The 18,832-nt window shown below is 39.7% G+C and overlaps 1 protein-coding gene across 5 annotated transcripts in view; it reads right to left on the bottom strand.

The window, feature by feature from the left end:
• Window positions 1-18,832, bottom strand: part of col7a1l (collagen type VII alpha 1-like) — a 161,684-nt gene that overhangs the window by 19,061 nt on the left and 123,791 nt on the right. For all 5 annotated transcript variants that reach the window (XM_036577680.1, XM_036577679.1, XM_036577678.1 and 2 more), the window contains 19 exons: window positions 17,759-17,797; window positions 17,265-17,318; window positions 17,130-17,183; window positions 11,831-11,908; window positions 11,651-11,704; window positions 11,480-11,515; window positions 10,242-10,763; window positions 8,950-8,985; window positions 8,538-8,564; window positions 7,233-7,292; window positions 7,013-7,138; window positions 6,836-6,907; window positions 5,244-5,279; window positions 5,087-5,146; window positions 4,866-4,910; window positions 2,936-2,971; window positions 389-424; window positions 249-305; window positions 63-134 (listed from right to left, as the gene is read on the bottom strand). In XM_036577680.1, the coding sequence (XP_036433573.1) occupies window positions 63-134; window positions 249-305; window positions 389-424; window positions 2,936-2,971; window positions 4,866-4,910; window positions 5,087-5,146; window positions 5,244-5,279; window positions 6,836-6,907; window positions 7,013-7,138; window positions 7,233-7,292; window positions 8,538-8,564; window positions 8,950-8,985; window positions 10,242-10,763; window positions 11,480-11,515; window positions 11,651-11,704; window positions 11,831-11,908; window positions 17,130-17,183; window positions 17,265-17,318; window positions 17,759-17,797 (1,500 nt within the window). The remainder of the gene's footprint in view (window positions 1-62; window positions 135-248; window positions 306-388; window positions 425-2,935; window positions 2,972-4,865; window positions 4,911-5,086; window positions 5,147-5,243; window positions 5,280-6,835; window positions 6,908-7,012; window positions 7,139-7,232; window positions 7,293-8,537; window positions 8,565-8,949; window positions 8,986-10,241; window positions 10,764-11,479; window positions 11,516-11,650; window positions 11,705-11,830; window positions 11,909-17,129; window positions 17,184-17,264; window positions 17,319-17,758; window positions 17,798-18,832) is intronic.

Raw genomic sequence — 18,832 nt, 5'->3', positions numbered from 1 at the left:
CAGTTACTGAATAATAAGCCTTAGTATGTAATAAGCCTGGGATTTCCAGGGGGTTAACTTACCTTCACTCCTGGAGGCCCATCCTCTCCCTTCTCGCCTTTATCTCCATCAAATCCTGGAGGTCCTCGCTCCCCCTGACAAACAGACCAAATGCCAGTAAGATCTACTGAGCGGTTCAATGGCGTCCGCTGGATCCAATTTAACAGAAGAAACTAAGTCAAAATGACATGACAGGCAGGAATTCTCACCGCTTCTCCTTTTAGCCCCTTATATCCACGCGGCCCAGGCATGGACAGAGGACTCCCCTGAGCAGAAACAAAGAGAAGAAGGATAACGACTCCAACATGGCTGGCAGGTGGTAATTCTTATATGATTATCAGGCTCTTACTCTTTCTCCTCTGTTGCCAGGTAGACCTCTATCACCCTGTGGAAGAAACAATATGTGAATATTTAAAGTTACAGTATGTAAGATCTTTTTGTTATAACTGAAAGAAATCAGGAGACTAAAAACTGGCTAAAATATGGTGAGTGTGCACTGCTGGGAGTCACCCTTTAAAGCCTGAAATAATGATTTAAAATCAGAGGCTTCGAGTCAAGTTTTTCAGACCCCATCAAAAAGAAGGTCTGGCTCGATGTTTAGGCCTCAAATGCAAAGTCAACATTATACTGATGAAGATATGATGACAACAGTAGATAATTTAATCACATCCTTGGAAGACACGCCCTTCACCGGTCATTACATTCATCCCCTCAGCGAAGGGGTCCAAAGCACAAAATGTTCTTTTTAGGGCTGTCAGCGTTAACGTGTTAAAGCTCGCAATTAATCTGGAAACCTTAACGTGTTCATTTCTTTTTAACACAATTAATCATATTACCAAGTTTGACCCCAACATCCTCCCATAATTCCCACATGGATTTACTGAAAGGCGCAAACATAGATAACACGATGACTGAGGAAACATCCCCCGGTGTGCTGAACGGCAGGTTTCGTTTTAAAAAGCTTCCAGATGGAAGTTTAGATAAAACTAAAGGTTTGTTGATGCTTTAGCGAAGTGCCGTAAAATAGTTGGATATTTCAGACACAGTCCTGCAAACACAGCAGAGCTGAAAGTTCAGCCTCTCATGGTCAAGAAGAGGAGACACTCATCCAGGATGTCCCCACACGCTGGAATTCAACCCTCAAAATGACAAAGTGGATCCAACACAACACAGACACACTGAAGGCAATGCTGGCACAGCAGAAGCACAATTTAGCCCTGCCTTTTACTGCCGTCCGATACAAACTCTTTTATATCTCCCCCCCAAAAATACAAGTAAATATTATTTAAACGGCATGATTAATTATGATTAATCACAACCTATTATTGTGATTTGATTAGTTTTTTTTTAATCAATTGATACCACTAGTGCTTTTGCACTTAGCATGCAATTACACATTTTCACCAGAGAGGTCTCCAAATGCCCAAATCTTACATAGTGTACATAGAGTTTTTGAGAAACTGCTCAGTCAAATCAGTCCGATGTAGTTATAAAGTGACTGTGAATATAAGCAATCAAACTCTGTACGTTTGTATCTCAAACCCTTTCCTGATCTTTAAACCCAGGAGATCCACATGTAGATCCTCAGCAGGACCTTGAGGACTGAGATTAGAATTGGAGTTAGCTCTAGCTTTTCAGTAGCATGGCTGGAGATTTCCCAAGATAGTCTCTGTCACTGTTGTGCATTAGATGACATGGGACAGTTGGAGACAAAAGATGGACGTATCTGTCCAAAAGTATCCAGACACTTCTAAAAGCCACTGCTGACACAAGTGTTCAATTATCCACACAGCTTGTACAAAATCTATAGAAAAGCGCTGACCAAGAGAATGAGATGCTCTGGAGCAGCTGCACGAGACTATGGTCAGCATGTCCAATGTCCAGCATGGACTAGAGGGGCACAAAGCTGCCCAGCATTGGGCTGTGAAGCAGTGACACTGTGTTCTCTGGAGTGATGGAGCTCTATCCAGTACCTTTGGGATGAGTTGGAGTGATCCAGAACTGACCATCCAACATCAGTACCTGACCTCAATAATGCTCAATCAAATCCTCACAGCAGTGTTCAACATCTAGTCTAAAGCCTTCCCAGAAGAGTAGAAGCTGTTACTGCAGCAAACTCTTCTTTCTGAATTTTTCACGTACTTTTTTCCCTGAGGTTATGATGTTGTTTACAGACCAAAACCATTTATTTTTACATGATATTTGTAAACAAGCTCTGTTCTGATTGGCTGCTCTCTGTTGAGCCTCAGTCAAAAAGCAGCTCAGATTGAAACACCTCTCATAACTTCAGTGTGAGTGGGCGGGGCTAAACTGTTGAATAAGTGGACAGATGTAAGTGTGTTGGTTTTGTGAGATCATGAAAAGAGCGAGGCTGGTTAATTTTCATATATAGACTGTACGTTTTGAAACATTAACAGCGTTTATGTGCGATATTAAACTTTTATTTCAGAAAGAGAAGAAAATTCAGTTTCGCATGACATGAGCCCTTTAACACTCTCCATTTCACAAGATGTGCTGGATGAGCAGGTGTCAAACTTTTAGACATACAATGTAGGTCAGACTCTGAATGAGTCCAGTGACACTGTAAGTGCTGCAGTGATTCTGAAGCCTAGAGTCAGTATAAGGAGGGCGCTGTCCACAGCAGAACAGCGGCAGGTCGGAGAAGAGCATGCCGGAGGCACCTTGTCACATCAGTCTACAGAGAAGACATGATCCTTTTAAACTAATTCCTTCTATAACCCTGTCACAGCAGCCGACAGGCGCTCAAACTCTGTTGGAAGAGTAAAGCGTGTCAGCAGACGCATTAAAATTTAAACGTCTCGATTCGGCGAGGCTCCGCAGAATTTCAATTAAAGCTGAAGTTTGTGCTGACGGCTTTGCTGAAAGGTCACCTCACCTTTTCTCCTTTCATCCCAAGAAGGCCTTTAGGACCCTGTGCCAAGGAGAGAAGTCACGAACAGGTTAGTAGAATTAATTCATTATATAAACCTATTAATTAGTTTGGAGCTATAAGGAATTCATTACATATACACAGTTTGCTCGTTCCATACGGACATTCATGCCTGTGCCTGCTGTTATTTATATGAGCATGCATGAATGTCTTATAGGAGTCTTAAATGATTTTATGAAAAATGTTATTGACACTTCAGAAAATTAGATTTAAAAAAGGCTGTTTATCTGGACAGTAAATGCTTGTTTGTTAGAAAAATACAAACATTAAGATGAATATAAATAACATTTTATGCATATTGGTGTGTCCGTTTAACCATTTGAGAAGAAGCAAACTTCTTCTCAAGCATAGTATTCTTTATAGTTATCCTCAAATACCTGGAACCAAATCGATGTTTTTCTAACCAGCTCACGTGAAAATTACTTTTTTTGAAAACAAGAAATTCTTGTTACTTTTGTTTTTATATGTATGTACTGTATTTACAGCAAAAAACACTGATTTCTGAAATCACTATTTGCTAATGTGCAAATAATGTTTTCCACACAGTACATTCCATATATATATATATATATATATATATATATATATATATATACACCGATCAGGCATAACATTATGACCACCTCCTTGTTTCTACGCTCATTGTCCATTTTATCAGCTCCACTTACTATATAGGTGCACTTTGTAGTTCTACAGTTACAGACTGTAGTCCATCTGTTTCTCTGCATACTTTGTTAGCCCCCTTTTACCCTGTTCTTCAGTGGTCAGGACCCCCATGGACCCTCACAGAGCAGGTACTATTTGGGTGGTGGATCATTCTCAGCACTGCAGTAACACTGACGTGGTGGTGGTGTGTTAGTGTGTGTTGCAATGAGTGGATCAGACACAGCAGTGCTGCTGGAGTTTTTAAACACCTCAGTGTCACTGCTGGACTTAGAATAGTCCAAACCTATCCAGCCAACAGCGTCCTGTGGGCAGCGTCCTGTGACCACTGATGAAGGACTAGAGGATGACCAACACAAACTGTGCAGCAGCAGATGAGCTATCGTCTCTGACTTCACATCTACAAGGTGGACTGACAAGGTAGGAGTGTCTAATAGAGTGGACAGTGAGTGGACACAGTGCTTAAAAAACTCCAGCAGCACTGCTGTGTCTGATCCACTCAGACCAGCACATCACACACTAACACACCACCATCTCATCAGTGTTACTGCAGTGCTGAGAATGATCCACCACCCAAATAGTACCTGCTCTGTGAGGGTCCATGGGGGTCCTGACCACTGAAGAACAGGGTAAAAGGGGGCTAACAAAGTATGCAGAGAAACAGATGGACTACAGTCTGTAACTGTAGAACTACAAAGTGCACCTATATAGTAAGTGGAGCTGATAAAATGGACAATGAGCATAGAAACAAGGAGGTGGTCAGAATGTTATGCCTGATCAGTGTATGTGTGTGTGTGTGTGTTTGTGTGTGTGTCTCTATATACACAGAGTCATATACAAAAGTTTGGGTACTCTGGTCAAATTAGGCTTTGTTCAGTTTCTAAATTTTATTCTACGTGAATTTCATGTTTTATTTTTTCAGATTTGTTAAATAGTAATTCGATTTCTCTGTAGAGGATGAATTAACTTAAATTTTCACATAGAAAATTTACAAAACATGTTATCTAACCAGTAGTGTTCAAACCTTTGCATATGACTGTGTGTTGTGTAAATACAAACTACCTGATAAATTGAAAAAATAAGAAAGGAAGAATTTATTACATTAAATGAACAGAATCTTGCATTCAAGTTCACCAACTCAGGTCAAATTAAAAGTTATTTTTTCTGCATTCAAGTGCATTACAACTTAATTTTTCCTAAATCTGTCACTTACCATCAGTCCTGGTGGCCCTCTTGCACCCACGGTGCCCTTGGCGCCCTGCAATTTTATGAAATTCAGTGAAAAAAAGGATAATCTTAACAATAGTATGGTTAGAAAGCATTTTCATCGAGGTGGAGCTACTAAACCACACAGAATCCTAAAACTACTTTTTGTTACTACGTTCTAGCACAGCATTATAGCATTATCCACATGAATATCCATTGCTGCACTACCCTGCGGCCTGGAAGCCCAGCCACGCCTCTATCTCCTGGCTCTCCTGGGATGCTGTCACCCTGGAGATAACAGATGGCAGATCAAGACATGACCTTTAATTTTCAATGCAACAACACCTGACAGCATCACTAGAAATTGCTGAGATAAAACACTTACCTTGTCACCTTTCACTCCAGGTGGACCTGGTGGTCCCTGTATAAAAAATAAAATAAAATAAAATAGATTTATACCATACTCTGAAAAGGTCAGAGACCACCTAGTTGTTTCATTTCTAGTCAAAACGGCCCTAAAGTACAAGTTATTTAATTTTCAACACAAAAAATATATGAGAAAAATACACAGAAGCTTCAGTAATTAAATATAATATCAAATATTTCAGTATGTGGTGTATCCACTCTTTGCCTTTATTACAGCTTCCATTCAGTGTCGTCTTCTCACAGTGGAAGGATGGACAGAAACACCTGTGGATGTTTTCAGATCTGAAGCAGCTTGATTTTCTCCTCTCTCTCAAAGATGAAAGCTTTAAGTGCTGTTTATCTGATGGGGGCAGTTTTGGTGTCGACCAGGTCTTCCAGGTGGTTGTTAGGAGTCTCATTTTCTCCGTAGCTTTTAATCACTGTTTGAATACCATTTTTTTCACTTAGCCTATATGGACAACATTGTTCATCCCATTTTAAATCCATAGGCATTAATATAGAGTTGGTCCCCCTTTGCAGCTATAACAGCTTCCACTCTTCTGGGAAGCTTTCTACAAGAAGTTGGAGAGTGTCTGTGGGAATTTCTGTCCATTCATCCAGAAGAGCATTTGTGAGGTCAGACACTGATGTTGGACGAGAGGGCCTGGCTCACAATCTCCATCCTGGTTCATCCCAAAGGTGTTTGATGGGGTTGAGGTCAGGGCTCTGTGAGGGCCAGTCAAGTTCTTCCACACTAAACTCACCCAGTTACTCCTTTATGGAGCTGCTTTGTGCACTGGGGCTCAGTCATGCTGGAACAGAAAAGGTTCTTCCCTAAACTGTTCCAGAAAGTTGGAAGTGTACAGTTGTCCAAAATGTCTTGGTGCTGAAGCATTAAGATTTCCCTTCACTGGAACTAAGGGTTCTAGACCAACCCCTGAAAAACAGCCCCATATCATCATCCCTCCTCCACCAAACTTTACAGTTGGCACAGTGCAGTCAGGTGGGTAACGTTCTCCTGGCATTCGCCAAACCCAGACTCGTCCATCAGTCTGCCAGATAGAGAAGCTGATTCATCACTCCACAGAATACGTTTCCACTGCTCCAGAGTCCAGGCGCGGCTTTCTTGCAGTGGCGGCTGTGACTGTAAGGCTATGTGCTTAATTTTATCCACCTGTTAGCAATGGGTGTGGCTGAAACACCTGAACTCAATAATTAGGAGGGGAGTCCTAATACGTTTGTCTATATAGTGTATTTTGCTTTGACTTTCTTCTTCCTTATGCAAGTGGATTATCATCTATCTAATCTCCTCAGAAACATCTCCAAAAAATGAAAATCGTAATGGCGATTTAAAGTTAAACGAAGGGAGGTCTTTGACTTTTTACACAGTACTGTATGTAGCAAAATGACAGCCCATAATAAACCCACAACAAAAGATTATATTCATATAGAGCTACATAAACACACACCCACACACATTTTCTGAAGCCGCTTATCCTTCTGCATCATGGCGGATGAATAAATAATAACTCTAATCTTTTTCTCATGCAAACTATAAACGTTTGAATCCACCTCTTTTCCTGGGGGTCCAGCGGCTCCTGGAGGGCCAGGTGACCCATTTTTCCCTCGTTTTCCTCTGTCGCCCTATACAGGAATAAACGTAAATATAAAGTCAGCGTGCCCAAATCAACCAAGGCTGATATTAGTTATGCTAGCATCTGTTTTACTATGAAGGGGAATGGTCCTCACCTCTCTACCTGGCTCTCCAGACTCTCCCGGCTGACCTTTTTGACCTGGCGTGCCTGGGATCCCTGGGTTGCCACGGATACCCTGAATGCCCTGTGCTCCAGGGGGTCCTGGTTCTCCAGGCTCACCCTAGAGTAACAGCATACAGTAGAAGAACATGTAACATCAATTATAACACTATCTCCCAAGTTAGCTTCTGTCGATCACTAAGGAGGAGGTTTACCTTTTGTCCAGGTGGACCAGCTTGACCAACAGGTCCACGGTGCCCAATACCAGGCTCTCCCTAGAACAACACACACCAATTCCTCAATCAAACATCAATAAAAGTAGCCTCAAAAGATGTTTGTTATCCACATGCGAGCTAATAGGCCCTTTTGCATGGTAACGCTATAATAATAGCAATGATGATGAGCTTGTACAGCTTACTCAAGTGTTCGAGTTTGAAGCAAAAACAGCCTCATCTCAGTTTCAGTGGTTCGTCAGCTGATGTTGAGCAAAAGAAAACAAGTTTGTGCAATTAAAATTAAACTTTGTCGCTGCTGACGAACGTTAACATGCAGTTTGTGCTTTAAAGTTGCTGCTGCAGCCGCTTTCTGAGGAACAGTTTCCAATTTCTCCCTCAAAAGCTGTCGTTATCTGAGAGAGTGAGGGCTCGGCGGGGAGCAGATGTTTGTTCACTGTGTACAATGTGTTTGTGTACAATGTCCACAGAGGCGCAACAGACCCTGATGACACAGTGCACCCCCTGCTGGCATGTATGTGTATTTAGCTTTTTGCCAACTAGTTTATTGCTAGCGAGCTGCTTCAACATCTCCAGCTAACATGGCTAATCTAACGTTTTGGTTGTAGTTATTTTCTCTATAGACGTTAGCTGACGTTACTGTGCTCTGATAGCTGTGAAAGAATTTTTCCAAGAAACGTTTACATCCTTTATTTAGCCTGGACTCCCACATTGTTGTGTGTTTGGTTCTCCAAAAGTTCTGGACTCATCCTCGAATTTCAATCTCGGCAACCATGATAAAGTCAGACACCTTTCTGAGGTGACTGAAGTGATTCAAACGCCTACATTTCTGAGGTTAGTAACTGTCCATAAGGCAATAGTGGAACTTGTTTTACCCAGCATTTACACACTTCCGTTTCTTGTGAAAAGGGTCTATAATAAAGGGGTTTCTGCCAGGTCATTGGCTTCCACCTTGTTGTGTTTGCGACTTTAAGACTAGAGCTGTTTCAGCGACCTATCAGCGGTCGGCGGAACAACTGTCCAAACTGTCTCTGACACCCCCACACCCCACACCCCTATCTAGCACATTCACATTGCGAGTACGTCTCATCTGACCCACTTTGCCTTTAAGGGGAGAAGGGTCTTACTATCGGCGATCTGCGGAACAACTGTCCAGCCTCTTTCCGACCCCCCCCACCCCCTGCCCAACGCTCACACATTCACATTGCCACCAAGCTGAATCTCCCTGCCACCCCTGGTAAAATTTTCTAGATCTGCCGCTGGTCATCCAGTCCAAAATGAAATTACCTTTTGTCCCTTCTCTCCAATCTCCCCCTGTATGAACATAAAAAACAACATTATTACAATGATGGACATTGTTACGAGTTGTTTTCTCCTCTACAAATCATATAAAAGTTATTAAGAGTGTTATTCTTAACAGCAATGGAAAACCTACAGGACTAGAGACGTATCAATATTCATATTCAATTCTTTCAGTCATGATAAAGCAAAAATAGAACTCTGATGATATCAAAGCACGCAGAGTGAGGTTGCTGTTCCGCCCAACCTGCTTGATTGACAGTAATAATTTCCCAAGCTAGGGAATGTGGGTGGATGATGTAAGGAGGTGTGGGTGGGATTGAAGCAAAAATTAGATAATGGAGTACAATTCAGAGTCCAGCTATGAATTTGAATGGAGTAGTTGTGTAAAAATAATCACCTTAGGCCCTGGTAGACCATTCTCACCGGGAGGACCCTTAAAACGAAAACAGGTTTTAATTAGCTGACATCCAGAAAGAGATTTGACACAGACATTTTCAACAGGTTTGACCAACAGCTGCAAGAAAAAAACTGAGATTTATCATTTTTATTTACAGGGAAAACAGGGTGAAATATTTTAAAAAAATATATTTGTTTGTTTTTAAAATTGAGAAAAGTTTAAATGGAAAAAAGAAAGAAATATAATTTAAAAATGGTAATCGGATCTGAGAACTGCTGAGGCGTGGCCTAATATTCTAACGAGCACTCTCAGTCCAACTCTCCCGTCCAGCTACACCACTGAAGCAGAACTAAACACAGCTGTGTGAGAGAAGCTGTTCTATATAGAACCATGAACACTCAAAGAACGCTCTACACGACGAAACGGCTCTTTGCATCATGAAATAGTTCTTCAGACTGATGGAGAATGTGTTATAGATGGTTCTATATAGAACCTTTTTGAAAAGTGTTCTATATACGCACTTAAAAAGATGGTTCAGGGTTTTTCAGTAAATAAAATGGTTCTGTATAGAACCATGAACTCTCAAAAAACCCTTTGTGTGACTAAAGGGTTCTTTGCATCATGAATGGGTTCTTTAGATTGTAGATTGTGTTATAGATGGTTCTATTTAGAACCTTTTTAAAAATAGGTTCTATGTCTATGTCTAAAGGGGTTCTTCTATTGTTACAAGCTTGACACTGTAACAATAGAACAACCCTTCTGGGTACTATATAGAACCATATACAGTGCATTTTCGATCAACCTGAAGAACATTTTCACCATGCAAAGAACAATCTAAGCATGCAATTGTTTTTTTGAGTGTTCATGGTTCTTTACAGAACCATTGTCTTTTCTAAAGAACCCTTGAAGAACCATCTTTGTGTACCTAAAGACTCCCTCACAGAAAGTTATTACATGAAATGGTAATAAATACAGCGCATGATGCTGGAGACGTTGTTTTATGACAGCTTTGAGAAGGTTTTCGCTCAGGGTGTACATGAATAAAATGTCTATATTTGTGTTGTAGACATGGCAACCCCTGGTTCCCATCACCACTACTGAAATCTGAGTCAGTAAGTTTCCTTACAATTTCACATCACAACCATTATGGTGACTTTACGTCTCAATTATTTAATTATGTAGAAATTTTGAATATTTGGTGGCATTCCCCTTTAAATGGCCAATTAGCTGGCAACTGTATTTCAGAACCTCGGTCATTTGGCACGGCTGGGAGGATATTAACCACATCCTACCTTCAGAAACTCATACTGAGAGATGTGGGTCCTCATGTCTTCCTCTCTGTCTACCTCTCCTATCCTCCCTCTCTCCATCATCTCCCACTCCATCCGCTCTCTCTCCTCTCGCTCCATCTCTCTCTCCCTCTCTCGTTGGCGCGCCGCAACCTCTTCCCTCTCCACCTCCTCCTCTCTCTCCCGTTCCAGCTCCATCCTCTCTCTCTCCATCTCCTCTCTGTCTCTCTCTCTCTCCTCCTCCCAGTCCCTCTCGTTGTCCTCGTACTCGCTGCTCCTCTCCTCATCTCCGTCCCCTGAGCCGTACTCCTGTGCAGGCTGAGACCCCGTCCCCCGTTCCTCTTCCTCTGGCGTGTCCCACTCCGTCTCCTCTCTTTCTCTTTCGCTCAGTCGCTCCTCTTCCCTTTCAGCTCCTTTGTCCAAATCGGTTTCTGGCTCTCTCTCTTCCCCCCTCTCCCTCTCTTTCTCTCGGCCACTGTATATCTCAGGTTCGGGTTCAGGGTCCTTGTTTTCTTGCTTCTTTTTCTACAAGAGTGAAGAAAACAGTAAAAGTAATGAGGTACCACTTTACAAGTGGCTGCTTTTAAGTGGTGAAACTTTCATGTAACTTTAGTTGCTTAAAACCTACATGGAACTAAGTTGCGCGTGAGTTGCAAATATAAAGACTTCTGCAACTCATTTGAAACTCAGCTGCAACAGTTGCACACCTCTCAACTTTGTGAGACAGCCAATCAAAAGGCCGTTAACCCATTACGTGAGCATCAGATATTCATATTAATCAGATTTTTAAGGTGTAATGGACCCTTGTGTGGTGTTGATGTGTTTGTTACTCAGGGGTCTGCTGGACCCACCACATTATTGTTTTTAAATCAATACAGCCATAACAATTTATGTAAAAATACCAGATGATTAAAATATCACAAGTGTCCAGTGTAGGGTTCTCCTTTAGCAGCTGTAGCCAGTCAGCAGCCTGTCCACGTTGTCCACCCTCACAGACACACACACACATATACAAACACATACACATCTGAGGTGGAAATAATAATAAATCACTTCATTTTTCTTTTTGGAAAACACTGAAAATGGGTCCCACAGATGCCAACACCACACAAGGGTTAATTACCATTAACCCTTTATATGGATTGTCTTATTGTAAAGTGGCACTGTTAAGAGTCAGACATTTGTGCTAGAAATCCTTATTTATTTATTTATTAGGTTAAACCGATCAGAGCCACACTTACATTCAGCTTCTTTCTCTTCTTCGCACCAGATCGAGACTGCACAGAGAAACATCCAGCAGGAAAAGGGTTAAACACACACCGTTCCATGGTTCATTACACATCAGAAGCTACAGCTCATCACAGAGGATCAGTGAAAGTGTAAGACAGAGAATCATGAAAGATTTCCTTCACCTTTCGTCCTTGTTCGTAGCGGTTTTGTCCTCCAGGGGCTCCAGGCATGTAGGCCTACAGACGACAACGCTGGAGTTTGTAATTCAGCTCTTTCTTTATAGCAATTTAAATATTATTGTATTTAATGGAAAACAGAGCACTACCAATAACAGGAGGGTGTACGTATATGAGCTATATTACCACATATTCAAGCGTGGAGACACTCCTCTTCACTTTAGGCATCGCTCGAAGTGCGCCGGAACTGGACACGACACCCTGCTAACACCCAAACAGAGCCAAAATCTAGGAAGTGTTTCACACTGTCAGTTGTAGATGTGAAATAATCCATTGCAATGATTTTCAGAGCAAAAGCCCCTTAAGTTCTAGGGGTTAACCAGGTTAGTGTGAGGTACACTAAATCTAATTTGGTAATTATTTTGGGTAACATGACAACAAGTTCCAAAACAATCTAACTAAATTACACTGAAGTGCAACAGGTTCTAGATATTAACTGGGAATGAATGTACATCACAGTACTGTGTAATTACACTATATGGCCAAAAGTATTGGGACACCCCTCCTAATTATTGTGTTCAAGTGTTTCAGGTGGATAGAAATCAAGCACACAGTCTTGCAGTGTCGACAGACAAACACTGGCAGTAGAGGGTCACACTGACGAGCTCAGTCACTTTAAACATGGCACTGTCATAGGATCCCACCTCTGCCTCTGTTATTGTAACGATACGAGCTTGCAACAATAGCAGAACCCTTTTTGGTGCTAAATAGAACCCTTTTCAAAACCCTTATATACAACAAATTCTCCATCAATTTGAAGAACCATTTCAAGATGGTTCATAATTATGCAAAGGGTTCGTTAAGTGTTTATGGTTCTGTATTGAACCAGTTTCTTTACTAAAGAACCCTTTAAGAACCATCATTTTTAAATGTGTACTACTACTACCACTACTACTACTAATAATAATAATAAAGTACAATTGAAATGTCAGGTTATCATTAATAACAAAACCAATAGTGGCCCCGCAACCAGCCGTAAATAAACAGGACAGGCTCATTGGGCACCAGCTGGACATTACATTAGATCTCCCCACTCATATTACTGTGCACTGACACTTTGATTATACATTTATACATATTACACATTGCACTGTCACTTTGTTTATGCATTATAAATGTCATATTGCACAACTGTTAACATTGGTTATTGTTACAGTACATAGTCACTAGTTCATTCACTGGAGAGACAGGCACCACTGCATTGTCAACTGTATCGTATTTATGCAATTTACTTAGGATTTTTGTTTTTTTATTGTTTTAGTATATTTTATTTCATTATTTATCTTTACTTTCTATTTATGCATCTGTAAATAGTGTATGGCAACACTTTCCTCCTGTTCATTTTGCTCTTGTTTTGCTCTTTAGTGTACTGTGTACTGCTGCAATAGAATTTCCCTCTGGGATTAAAGGATCAGTCAATCATTCAATCAATCAATCAATCAATCTATCTATCTATCTATCTATCTATCCGTCTATCTATCCATCTGCATATCTATCTATCTATCTATCTATCTATCTATCTATGTTTAATCCGTCCGTCTATCTATCTATCTATCTTTCTATCTATCTATCTATCTATCTATCTATCTATCTATCTATCCGTCTCTTTATCTGTTTATCCGTCTATCTATCTATCTATCTATCTATCTATCTATCTATCTATCCGTCTGTTTATCCATCTATCCGTCTGTTTATCCATCTATCCGTCTATCTATCTATCTATCTATCTATCTATCTATCCGTCTGTTTATCCATCTATCTATCTATCTATCTATCTATCTATCTATCTATCTATCTATCTATCTATCCATCTATCTATCTATCTGTATATCCGTCTATCTATCTATCTATCTATCTATCTATCTATCTATCTATCTATCTATCCGTCTGTTTATCCGTTTATCTATCTATCTATCTATCTATCTATCTATCTATCTATCTATCTATCTATCTATCCGTCTGTTTATCCGTCTATCTATCTATCTATCTATCTATCTATCTATCTTAACTCTTCATTCTAATTTTTGGAAGAAAATGAAAGTAAGGTAAAGATCTGTTTCTTCTTGAGGCTAAAAATTCCACACTTTGTTTTGTTGTATATGTTTGTATATGCATCAAGTATCAGGAGATGATGCTAACATAAGCTTGCTGTACACCAGAAATCAGGCGGACTTAAACAGTGAAGGAGTCAAACGTCACAGGAGGCAAAAGAAGCAGACGAAGCTGCTCAGCGCGCTGTCGTGCCAAGTCCTGTGTTAATATTGTTTCCTGTTTGAAAATCATTTTATATTTCTTTCTTGCTATTAAGTCAAATATTTTGTACTGGTTTTTACTGAAAAGTGCCGTCACCCACTGAGAACATGATGGCTTACTTAGGCCTTCATCAGGCCCACAGAATGGCAGCTTTTTATCCTTCTTCAAAGAGCATGGGATTATTTTTACCTGTGGAGTTCTTGCTTATCGCTGTTGGACCCCAATCTCATATCTCCATTTTTGTCATTTTTCAGTTTTTGACATAATTTGAAAAAACCTACTGTCCTTTATATTGTGTGTGAATTTCAAGATGAATGGACCAACAGAAACGGCTCAGAATGACTTGGAAAAAAGTCTGGTTCCATTGACTTACATTAAAAGTAAAGCTTGTTTTTTCCTTCTCCTGTAAAGTTACCATTTTGGATATACAAGGTTTTGGTCCGACAGCAGCGACATGCTTTCTGAGATTCCTACCTACAAGGGACGCACTCCTACAACTCGCCGTGTGAAGCCAAACAATGTCATTGTGTTTTTCTTTGCTTAGTAACAGAAAACACTGATTCTAAATACAGTAATAATAAAGCATGTTACTGTAATAACAGAAGCAAGTCTGTGGTGAATGACCAAAGGCCGCAAAGGGGGCAGACAGAGATTATGCTGAGTATATGTTGCCTCTCTATATAAATTTGTTTGCTGCAACTCGTCCTGCAAATTTCTGCGCTATAGATAATTTGCAAGGTCTTCACTGTTAGTCTTAAACTGTTAAACATGTTCAGGTTTATAAGGGGATTAGAAACACATATGAGAGAAAAAAACACACAAACACTAGTTTAGTGTTAAACTTGAGCAAATTTACTGACACACATGCACCACAGAGGATTAAACACAAAAGAGAAAAGTAACCATATCATTGAATTTCACCAGTGAAAACATGGGAACAGGGGTATCCATGGGAAAGAATACATGTGCTTTCAATATTCTTACTGTAACTATATATATAATATAACACAGAAAACAAAGTAAAAACATCTTTTCAATAAATAAAGCAGTGGTGAAAAATTATATGCAGTCATAATCATGAATGAATACGTTTGACATGACTTGAGTTAATGCATGAGTACTCATGAGCATGTGGCACAGCAAATAAATAAAACTGCAGCATATCACGTGAAACGCTAGTGATAAAGTGTCAGAAACTCTGCACTCTTATCAGGCGCCACTGGGCACGATGAATGTGGCGCGTGACATCATCATTGTGCGATGGAAAAGGAGTCCCTCCCCAAGTAATGCTGGTCAGTCAGATCCTCCCCAGCTTTAACACTTCACAGTTTCTACAGGCCTCTCTCAGGAAGGGCACATGCGCTGCCAGAGCTTGAGTGTCCCTCTAACTGAGTCTAGGCCAACGCCTGCGTTAGGAATTCAGAAAGAGAGTGTATTAAAGAGAGCTAGAGCAGCTGATATTTACCGTTAACGCTGCGTGCCATGACTATGTGAGGAAATTAACATACTTATACTGTGTGAAGCGCATGCTGGGAACTTTCTTTCCACCAAGTGTTCAGTTAAAAGATCATTTAAAATGCTTTATATTATCTTTGCTCTCAGGTTTCAATGCATGTTGTGGAAATTTGGTTGTATTTGGTTTAATTGTCCTTTTTGTATATCTTTTTGATGTATTCCGTTAATGTTGACACTGGTGAAATTCACAGAAGGGTTAGTAAAGGTTCAGCTTTCTAACTGACCGCTGTTTTCATCATTCTGCTCGGCACAAAGCAAATAAAGCAGGCAAAAATGCGTGCTAAAACAATTCGTCAAACACAATTAGTCAGGATAAGTTCAGCAAACAAAGACGACCCTTAACGACAATAATGTTTAATCAGTTCATGCCACATGCCAAGGTCTCATGCAGGACACAGAACGTGTTAATGGCAAATCTACGTGTTTCCTTTGAACAAATGCAGTTCACAGAAAGTCTACATCCTTAAAGGGCCCAAATGATGGTAAAACTAATCGGAAAACCAGGCTTAAAAAACGTACCGCCCACTCCACAGTTCATACAGTCCATATATACACTCTCAGTAATAAAGGTGCTAAACTGTCACTGGGGTGGTTCCCTCAAGGGTCCATCTCAGTACCTTTAGTCAGGGAACATAACTGAACCATAATCCACTGAAATGATATGTTCTAAGCTGTACTGACTCCACACACCCCGTCTCGTCTCCAGGCTTTTATTTTACTGTTCTGTAAAATACAGATACAAACTTTTCACCTGGAAAAACTTATTTAAGGTTCACCGCTGGACCTTAAAACCACTGTTGAACCTTTGAGGTACATTTACATTGTTTGTACTTTGATGAATGAAAAATGTACCTGCACAGAACCTTTATTTCTAACAGTGCATATATATATATATATATATATATATATATATATATATGTATATATATATATGTATATACACACATAATTGCAATAACAAGATGATTTTGTACCTTACACTTACTCAGTACAGTACTAGAACCTGTTGGGTATTTAATTGTCATGAAACCTATCAGTCTTAAAGGAATTCAGCACAACCCCTGTTGTCTAAAGTGGCTGTTTGCTGTGTTCAGCTACACAATGAAGTTCTGTTCATGTTTATCAGTCACACTGTGCTGTAAATCACATGGACAAGTCTGTACAACCTTAATGAAGACCTGGATGCGGTTTGAGTGGGTTGAGAGAAGTTTTGGGGATGAATTTAAAGAAAGGATTTAGGTGACTACTGACATCCAGTCTAGCCTCGTAGCTCCAGCATTAAACTAAAGAGGCAAAATTTGACTCCACACACGTCTTGGCTGACCAACCATATCTGGAGTAAGTGGAAAATTGTGTAAATATGATGTTTCGCCTCGCTATCCTTTTACCTCTGGGGTCTTTTCATTCATTCAGCCTACATTTAAAACCACATTTCTGTTGCTATTATTTATCGTTGTTTATTAGTAAAGCCTGATTGTGTGAACTGTGTTCTTTATTTAAAGCTATGGGCCCAAAAATGTAAACATTCTGTAAGGGTGTGTAGACTTTCTATTGCTACTGTTAGTACAATGAATGGAAGAGAACAGGCAGAGAGAAAGAGAAAGAGAGGGAGAGAGAGAGAGAGAGAGAGAGAGAGAGCTGTGTGCTGTTTTCTTACCTCTTCCTGAGCCTGTGTTGTATTGAGAGTAGAGGGTGATGTGGTCTCACTGTACTTTAGAGATACACAATCACACACATCAGTACAACAACTTCACACACATTCATGAAGAAAGCAGTGAGGTAGTATCAGTACCTGCTCTGTGACCTCTGGTGTGGATAAGGGACCCTCTGTGCTTCTGTAGACCCCCTGAGAATCATTCATATTGAACACGGATTACTGTTGTGATTGACTGCATAGTTTTTTTTTTAATTTGTGAATGAATTTAAGAGTTAAATTAGTGAGCAACACAACAACAAACAGTAACCAGCACACAGCAATGCTTCATAGGGGTCAAACAGACACACGAGAATCACTGCTGCTAAACAAACATCAGAAATAACCACACTGATATTTCTGAATATGACAAAAGCTAAACAGCTAAAAAAGGTAAAGAGCTGAAAAAACTCTTCACTTAAACTTCATACAGCACTGAGTGATTAAATGATATCTAATTCTGATACTTTACCACCAGACACAGTGTTCTCCAGTATGTGTGTTCTGGGATTGTCATTGATGTATATTTTTATCCTCAGTCAAATAATTTTTTTCCCTATTAATAATGATAGTAATACAAAGTAAAATCCTACCGTGATTTCCGGTGTATGAGGGGGAGCTGCTGTTGTGTACTGTTAAAGCAGGAGGAAGAGAATGTACTTCAGTTTTAATTTGGTGACTCACATTATGTGATAAATATAAAATGGAACTGAGCTTCATTCCAAACTGAGCTGGTTCAAAGTCAGAGCTGAAAACACATTTTAGACATTTTAAGACCTTAATTATGTTTATTTTATTCAAATAAATGATTTAACATTCCATTTTGTCACTACCAAAAAAATCATAACACTACCCAAACTTCACTAAATGTAGAGTTGTTTCGGTAGTGATGATTTTAGCTCATTTTGAGCAGAACCCAGAAACAATAGTCAGTACATGACCAGCAAACACAGCTTTGAACAGTTGTACACACAGAAAATCATCATATTTTTCATTAAAACACAAAAAAGTTTACTTATCTGCAGAAAATATGTGTTTCAGTAATGACAATTCTTAATGTTTCACACTGATTTTCAGACTTTGGGACATATTTAGTTCAAAACAATGGCATCTAACTGCTCACCATGTGGCCATGAGGGACAGGGATGCACTCACTTCCTGCTCTAAAAGGCAGGGGCGTGGCTAAAATAAGTCTCCGCCTACTGACTAAAACTCTGTTTCAGTAGTGACATGAAAACATGTTTTTAATTTTTTTTTTATTTTTTTTTTAATTAAAAAATTTAATTCATTGTAAATCCAAATATTTAATCTACACTTTAAAATAAATCAAAATATTTTCTAAAAAATATTAAAAATACAATTTAAAAATGTAAGTATTATTTTCACAAGTGTAAATTTAGGGGTTAGGCTTTAGGACAGACACCTCCCAGTAGAAAGTACCCTATAACGGATGATTTTGTTTATATTTAGCTTATTACTCTCTCTAATAATGCCTTGAGTTAAAGTAGATCATAATATAATCCTTGTTAAGGTTTAATACATAACTATTTTCTAAAAGTGTTCACTCCAGAGAACACAGTTCCACTGCTTTACAGCCCATTGCTGGGGGCTTCATAGTAGCCCATGTTTGGCATTGGGTTTGGTGACCTAAGGCTCAGGTGCAACTG

The sequence above is a fragment of the Colossoma macropomum genome, unplaced genomic scaffold, assembly GCF_904425465.1.
Source record: "Colossoma macropomum unplaced genomic scaffold, Colossoma_macropomum, whole genome shotgun sequence".
NCBI classification, from domain to species: Eukaryota; Metazoa; Chordata; class Actinopteri; order Characiformes; family Serrasalmidae; genus Colossoma; species Colossoma macropomum.
Note: the sequence above shows the minus strand (reverse complement) of the source record. Positions and strands in the feature narration are given on the sequence as shown.